Source organism: Humulus lupulus, chromosome 1 (genome assembly GCF_963169125.1).
Source record: "Humulus lupulus chromosome 1, drHumLupu1.1, whole genome shotgun sequence".
NCBI lineage: Eukaryota > Viridiplantae > Streptophyta > Magnoliopsida > Rosales > Cannabaceae > Humulus > Humulus lupulus.
The window spans coordinates 19,581,751-19,590,036 of record NC_084793.1 but is presented as its reverse complement, the minus strand read 5'-3'; the positions used below and the strand labels follow the sequence as shown (position 1 = coordinate 19,590,036).

General features: G+C 34.7%; 1 protein-coding gene across 1 annotated transcript; it reads left to right on the top strand.

Moving 5' to 3' along the window:
- Positions 1 to 4,737: 4,737 nt before the first annotated feature.
- Positions 4,738 to 7,961, top strand: LOC133788470 (uncharacterized). The gene is made up of 3 exons (XM_062225966.1): positions 4,738 to 5,930; positions 6,390 to 6,735; positions 7,560 to 7,961. The coding sequence occupies exons 1-3, from the start codon at positions 4,861 to 4,863 to the stop codon at positions 7,806 to 7,808; spliced, it is 1,665 nt and encodes a 554-aa protein (XP_062081950.1). The 5' UTR covers positions 4,738 to 4,860; the 3' UTR covers positions 7,809 to 7,961.
- Positions 7,962 to 8,286: the final 325 nt, after the last annotated feature.

Below are 8,286 nucleotides of genomic sequence, written 5' to 3'. Positions count from 1 at the left end.
TCCTCTGATTCCGATGACAAGCATTTTGCTTCTGAAATCAGTTCTCCTTTTGCTCTCTCTATGGTTAATCCAACCAACCGCACACAACCTCAACTATGGCGATCCACCCGTCCTTCCAAACAGCCTGCATACTTGAGAGACTTTGAGTGTCACTCTTTAACTCAAGATCTTTCTTCCACCCCTTATCCTATTAATAATTACATCTCATATTCCAACTTATCTGTTTCTCACAAGGCTTTTCTTTGTGCAGTTTCTCAACATGTTGAGCCTACTACATACAAACAGGCTGCTCAAGTTCCATCTTGGATAGCAGCTATGAACTCCGAACTCACTGCCCTTCAAGAAAACCACACCTGGTCTATTGTCCCATTACCCCCCACATAAAAAGCCTATTGTTTGTCGTTGGGTATATAAAATTAAGTACAATAGTGATGTTTCTATTGAACGGTACAAAGCCCGTTTAGTAGCTCAAGGTTATGCTCAACAGGAGGGATTAGATTTTTTTGATACTTTCTCTCCTGTTGCCAAAATGGTTACTCTTAAATTACTTCTTGCTATTTCAGCAATAAAAAGTTGGCATACTTTGCAAATAGATATTAATAATGCATTTCTAAACGGTGATCTTCATGAAGAAGTTTATATGTCTTTACCTAAGGGTCTAACTGATTCTAAACTTACTTCTACAGGTTCTACTATGGTGTGCAAGTTACACAAATCTATTTATGGTCTTCATCAGTCTTCTCGGGAATGGTATAAGAAGCTATCAGAAGCTCTTCTACAGGATGGATTCACGCAATCTCAAGCAGATTATACACTATTCACACGTGGATCCGCTGATTCTTTCATAGCCTTTTTGGTCTATGTTGATGACATAGTCATTACTGGCCCTACACTCAGCCACCTACACCAGCTCCAACATACTTTACATTGTCAATTCAAGCTTAAGGCTCTCGGTCAGCTCAAGTATTTCTTAGGATTTGAAATAGCTCGTTCCAACGAAGGCCTTTTTCTCTCACAAAGGCAATACACTCTTCAAATCCTTCAAGATTCAGGTTACTGTTGCGAGATTTATAGCTATGCAAGTGCACACAGTCGCAAACTCGTAATAAAATGGTAAAACCAAGTATCGTCCTCAAGGACTGATTTACCAATTACCAGTCAATTAATTTCTTGTTCTATTTGATGAATTGAAATTCTTGATTTTTATAAATACAACAAAAGAAACTACAAATTGCAGAAACAATAATTGAAAATTAAATAAAATAATAACTAATGGAAAAACTTTTAATTTAATCACTGAGAAACAATCAGGATATTCAATCTCATCAACTATCCTCCCTATTATTCCCTAATGCAAAGTGTGAATTCTTCTTCTTTTGACCTAATTCAATTAACAAGTTGATAAAGCAGCCTATAATCATACTATGAATTATAAACTCAACCTAGATGACAATTTCCTATATTTCTATGGTAAATTGAACCATGCAGGTAGCATTAATCTCAATCAACTTAATAACAGTTACACAATTAATTCAGATACTTTCGTTCTAAATTAGAATTATGTCCAATATAACCACATCATAATTAAATCTCACTTATCAGATTTTGACTTAAAAACATATGTAAATGACTAAAGATGGCCAATCAATAATCAATTTAAAAGAACAGATTATATGGAATTGAAGAAGATTGAAGAAGAAGAATATTAAAATTGCATTAGTTCATAACAGGAATTCAAGTGATTCAATTAAACATCCTAAACAGAAAATTAGTTCATAACTATAATGCTAATCACAACAGAAATTAAAGATAACATCAAGAAGAAGAAAAACATGTAAAAATACTCTAAGCTTGAGCCTTCAAAACCAGTCCTCTTCCCTTTCGTCTGTACCCCTTCTTTCTTCTTTCTTGCCAAGTTAAAACCTAAGGTTTCCAATTTTAAAGAGGCGGGCCGCGGCTCTACATACACTATGCCGCGGCCCGTATCCAAATTCCTGGGCAAAAAGCCCTTTCCATGCCGCGACCCTCTAAAGACATGCCGCGGCCCGCATCACGAATTCTGGGCAAAAACGCCCATCTATGCCGCGGCTCTCTATAGCCATGCCGCGGCCCGTAGATGTCCTCAAAAATAATGCTTCTGTTTCTCCCCCTAGCCGCGGCTCCACTTTGCTCATGCCGTGGCTCTTAAGGAATTTTTCAATTCTTCAAGTTTTCATCCCAAAATTTCACCAACACTTCCAAATTGTGTTGAGAACCATTCTTTATCAAAATATGATGAAAAACTTGATTATTTCTTCCCTTTCTTTGGCATTTTCTTCCACATGCTCAATTTTTCCTGATATTCACAAAAACACACAAACAAAGCATAAACCCGTACTAAATGCAAGAAAAACGAAATAAAAGACTACTAAAAACATCACCAAAACATAACAAAAACTAGACTCAACAGTTACCTTGGCTCCAAACCTTCTGCCACACCTATGGACCCCCGTTTAAAGCTAACTTTAACAGAAGGAGCACCTCTCTCGGATCCCTCTCAATATAGAAGACTGGTGGGCAGACTACTCTACTTAACTCTTTCTAGACCTAATATTACATTTGTCGTGCATTGTCTAAGTCAATTCATGGCTTCTCCTCGCACCCTTCACCTTCAAGCTGTTCATCATTTATTGAGATACTTGAAAGGTAAACCAGGTCAAGGCATTTTGTATCCTTCTCGATCCTCTCTTCACTTGAAAGCCTTCTCAGATTCTGATTGGGCTTCATGTCCTACCACTAGACGTTCCACAACTGGTTTTTGCATCTTCCTTGGAGATTGTTTAGTTTCTTGGCGTACCAAGAAACAACCAACCATTTCTCGCAGCTCCGCTGAAGCAGAATATAGGGCTCTTGCCGCAACAGCCAGCGAGATCACATGGCTTCAATATCTTCTCAAAGACTTGCATCTTCACTCCACTATTCCTGCTTTCATTTACTGTGATAACAAACCAGCTATACATATAGCTAACAACCCCACATTTCATGAAAGAACGAAGCACATCGAATTGGATTGTCATTTCCTCAGAGATAAAATCAAAGCTGCCACGATCAGACTTATTCCAGTTAGTAGCAGCCTACAATTAGCTGATGCATTCATAAAGCCTCTCCCTTCAACTTCTTTACAATCTCACTTCTCCAAGATGACTGTGCATGATATACATAGTACATCTTGAGGAGGGAGTATTAGATTTATTTCTTGTCTCTTAGGCCTTTTTATTTACTTCTTTACTGTTATAATTATTTTCTATTTTGATGACTCAGTCAACTTCTTGTTATTAGTTAGACTCTTTTCTTGTTTTAGGTCTTTGGCTATCTTTCAGGTATATATACCCATTTCTTTGTCACTTTCTAATACAATATTTTCTAATAACAATACATATTTTTGTTCATTTCTCTCTCCGTGTTAACATATTTAGCAGTATATTTTTAAAAATGTCATAACAAAAGTGATAATAATAAATGTTTATACTTTTTTGGACCCTGTATTTTTTTCTATTACTTGTTTGGACCCTGTGTTTTGACAAATTATTTTTTGGACCCTGTGTTTTGTAAAATGGTTAAAATAGAACCCTAAACCCAATTTTGGTCAATGTTTTTTCAACTAAAATCACAAATAATTTACCAAACTAATAATTCTGAACAAAAATAAAATCATTCTGCTTAAAAACTGTGTTGTTATATTTAATTTTTTCTTCATCAAAATTGAGTTTAGGATTCTATTTTAATCATTTTATAAAACATACGGTCCAAAAAGTAATTTGTCAAAACACAGGGTCCAAACAGGTAATGGGACAAAACACAGGGTCCAAAAAAGTATAAACTCTAATAATAATAATAATATTTTATCTAATTTTAGTCAAATTTAAATTATGTTAATTAATTTCAATAAAACCTCCATAAAATGTTACTCTATATTGAAATAACTATCATATACTTACAAAAAAATTTAATCCAAAATTAGGACTTGTTATAAATAAGAATACACTCCACATTGTAATATTTTATAATATATTTTGATCTTAAATTTAGAAAATATATCTCCACATAGTTATAATTGTCTTATTATTAAATATATTTATATATATGCTATCTTATATATATATATATATTAAAAATTCATGATAAATTGATGATGAATTTAGACTTCTAAAATAACTTTGTATATTTTCAACATTATATAAATATATACATTGTAACTATACATGTTATTTTTGTTTGTTAATGTTTATGCATTAAATTTAATATATGTTATCAATTATTATTTAATTTAAATATATATTTTAACGTATATATTTTCAACATGTTATACATATAATTTTATTAAGTTATAACTTTTCTCGTAATAATAAAATTATGTTGGTCCAATATTATTCCTATAGATAAATTATCTTTATTTAAATTAATTCAAAAAATAAAACAATTTAAAATAAAATAAAGAAAACAAAATCGATATATAGTATTTAACTAACATTTAGGAATATAAAATAGTAAAATAGCTAGAAAATTAGAAATTTAAGGGTTTAATTGTTAAAAAATTTAACGTAAGCGGATTCAAGGAAAAATGTTTTAATTTAAGGACCAATACACTAAATACCCAACAAATTATGGTGTTATATACAAATTGAAATAAAATACTAATTGAAAAATAAATAAAATAAAATACTAAAAATAGTGTTCATTATCATCATCATCATCGTCATCGTCATCGTCATAGTATGTATAGTTTAGTATCTATCTACTACTACTAACAGTCAACGAACTGTTTATCATCTCAACCTTCCTCCTCCTGTAACGCCTAAACAAGCTCTTTCTCTGAGCTCAATGGCAAGCTCTGAAGAAAACGACAAACCCATATCCTTCTACGACACGTCTTCGCCGTCTCAACCCCTCCTTTCCAAACCAGCTTACCCTTCTTCACCTCCGCCCGAAGACCCACCTCCCCAGTTGCCGCCACCTCTCGGCAACTCACCTGAATCTGACTCCTCCCAGTACCTTCAGATCTCATACAACTACGATCCCAGACCCTTCAAGGACCTTCCTTTCCTCATAATTTTCCTCTTCTTCGTTCTCTGCACCTTCGGTTTCGGTATCTTCTCAATCTTTCATCGAAATACCAACTACTCTAACCTCTCCTCCTTCAGTTACGACTCCAATTCCACGTCTTGTGTGAAGGACTCTGTTTCTTTTTCTAATTCTGAGAATTGGGTTTTCTTCGTTTCTACCTATTCTTCTTCGCATGTTTTGAAAGATTTGATATGGACCCTTGTAATTACGCTGATTTTGAGTGTACCCATTTGCTTGGCTTTGCTCCTTTTACTCAAATATTACACCAAACACCTTGTGTACGCCACTCTTCCCTTCTTCATTGTGATACCCATTTTCTTCAACGTTTATTGGTTCGTGGTCTGCACTCTTAGCTCGTCTTGCAGCGACTCCTTTCCGTTAGTTTACAGGATCCTGGTTTTGGGATTTGTGTTTTTGATCGTTGGGATCATTGTGTGGATCTTTGTGGCTAATTGGAATAGAATAGAGTTAACTGTGAGCATAATTGGGGTGGCCTCCGATGCTCTTTCGAGGAATTTAGCTTTGTTTGGGGTCCTGCCTTGTATGACATTAGGACTGGTGATTTACTATGCGCCAATTGTTGTTTTCTTGGTTTTTGCAAGGCTGAATGGAAAAATTGCGCCGAGGGAAGTGAATGGAGAATATACTTGTGTGTGGAAGCAAGATGGTTGGGTACCTGCTTACTATGCTTTGGCAATTCTAACAATGTTGTGGTCTTTGGCTGCATTGGCAGAAGCTCAGGTGTTTGTGATCAGTGGGACTATTGCACAGTGGTACTTCAGTAAGGAGGAGTCAACTCTCAAACGTACTATTAGAAGCTCTTTGAGGTGAATTACTCCGTTAAACTCTTTGTTTATATGCGTTCGTAATTTTCTGCCATGTCCATATATAGCTGCAATTATATAGAGCACGGGTGTGAAAGTTGACATGACATGTGATAATAGTTGGGAGAACTGAGATGTCTAAATCTGAATGACAGGATTGAATTAAATGGGATATTAATGATTAATATTACTTTAGTACATTTTTTGCATACCTTCAATTCAAATCATGTTGTGATGAAGGCTTTGCATTTGTAGAAATGTGAACAGTGGTTTTAGTTTCTCATATTTAGCGTTCAGTAAAATGTCTAAATCTGAGTTACAGAATTAAATTAATTGGGATCTGGGGTCTTAATGAATTGGTACTTTTTTGCATACCGATAAACCATACTGTAATGAAGGCTTTGCATTTGCAGAAATGTGAACAGTGGTTTTAATTTCTCATGTTTATAAAACATATTGCAGAAATGCATTTGGCCCCTCCTCTGGCACTATCTGTCTATCGGGCTTACTTATAGTTGTTGTTCGAGTGGTACGAGCTGTTGTTGACAGTGCTAGACAAGAAGACATTCCTGGGTTTGTGAACCTTATATTACGTTGCTGCGTTAATGCGTTACTCTCTGCTGTTGATTTTCTTAACAAGTTCACAATCAACTTCGCTGCAATAACTGGAGAAGCTTATTGCTCATCTGCAAGGATGACATACGAGCTTCTTAGACGTAATCTTCTTTCTGCTGTTTTTGTGGAAACTATCTCCTCTCGCTTACTAGTTGGAATTGTCTTCGTACTCTCAGCAATATATGCAATTGCGGTGCGTATTCTATTCCCTCTTAATTTCCTATCTTTAATTGCTTGTTAAGATGAAAATTCTTCAGTATAACGAGTAAATCATAAAGTTTCACTCGTAATGCATCCTTGTCTGTTAGTGTTCTTATCCCTTTCACTAGGATAGTGATAACCATTTCATTTATTGTCACTTTTCCCATGTTTGGCATTCTTGTAGAGAGAATTTAGAAATAGGATCAAGAGGGTGGAGATAGATAGAGGCTCATGGTGAATGAATATTAACTACAAAGTAGAGTGTAGAAATTGGGTTATAGTTGGTTGAGAATTATTGTCTGGGCAATATGTTTATATTTGTAATAAAATAAATAAAGTAGCAAACAATATTTCTCTTTTATTAAAGTCTAATCAGTACAATTTTAACATAAAACATTGCTTTAACTTGTCATGTTCCACAGTCTCAGGTACTTTTAAATTTTATGCTATCGATCTATTGATTTGACCAACAGTCATATGCAACCAAAATATGTCATAATGTTCGCTTTTTTGTATCATATGGTCTGATTTTTTTTTTTTGGTTGTTGTTGTTGTTGTCATCCAAGTTATCTTATTGGGTTTGATTGATAACATTGGAGGTGAACTATCTAAAGTTGCTAACAAATCAGAATTAGGAACAGGACTGTTAATCTGTGGTACTAGCTTTTGAAAGAGGCTTCTGTATACTAGTGATCTAACAAGTGAAATGCAACCAAGATTTCATAGCTTCATTCGTGTTTATTTTATGAACTGTCTTTTCCTTTCTTCTCCAATTTACTCTGTTAATATTTCCTGGATTATGGTGTGCATAAGCAGACTTGGGCTATCTTGAAGGGTGTAAGCGATCTAGGGGGTGACTCGTACCTTGTGGCTGCACTGGCCTGGCTGCTGCTAATCTTGGTGTTGGGTTTCTTTGTTCATGTACTGGATAATGTGATCGAAACCGTCTACATCTGCTATGCCGTAGATAGAGACAGAGGAGAAGTGTGTAAACAGGACGTTCATGAGGTTTATGTTCATCTCCCTATTAGCAGAAACCATAGACCATCTCTTATTAATGTTTAGATAGACTAATCGTTGATTTGCAAACCCCATTCATTGTTTGTTGTCCTGTGTTTGTTCCTCTTTGTTTGAAGTACAGTTTTTTTTTTACCATTTTGCATAGCCTTGTAAAGTTTCAAATTTTGAAGTTCTAATAAAAAGAAATTCTTCTGCTCAGGTTTTCAGTTATATATCTTTGGTACAAAGAAATTTTGATTTTCTTATGTGAAAAGCATTTGAAGACCAAGAAAGTTTGCTGGCTTAGAGCTTAGACACGTGCTGAGTTTTCTGTTCTTGAAAATTTTAATGAATTAATGATAGGGTTGTTTAGCAAAATAGTCTTCCTTTTTTATAGTCATAAGAGCATCTCCATTGGGAGTTGCCTTATATGTAACTTACTGACATATGGGTCCCTATGTAGACTTTTAGTAGTTTTTTAATAAAGATTGCCAAGCAAAGTTGCCACTGCTTTGGCAACGTTAAAAAAATTTTGATTGGCTAC

What these genes read in the sequence shown, in the direction of transcription:
- LOC133788470 (XM_062225966.1), top strand. Translation starts at nt 4,861, where the DNA reads ATGGCAAGCTCTGAAGAAAACGACAAACCCATATCCTTCTACGACACG. An exon ending in ACTATTAGAAGCTCTTTGAG is followed by an intron (nt 5,931 to 6,389) that starts GTGAATTACTCC and finishes AACATATTGCAG; the next exon opens with AAATGCATTTGGCCCCTCCT. An exon ending in CAGCAATATATGCAATTGCG is followed by an intron (nt 6,736 to 7,559) that starts GTGCGTATTCTA and finishes GTGCATAAGCAG; the next exon opens with ACTTGGGCTATCTTGAAGGG.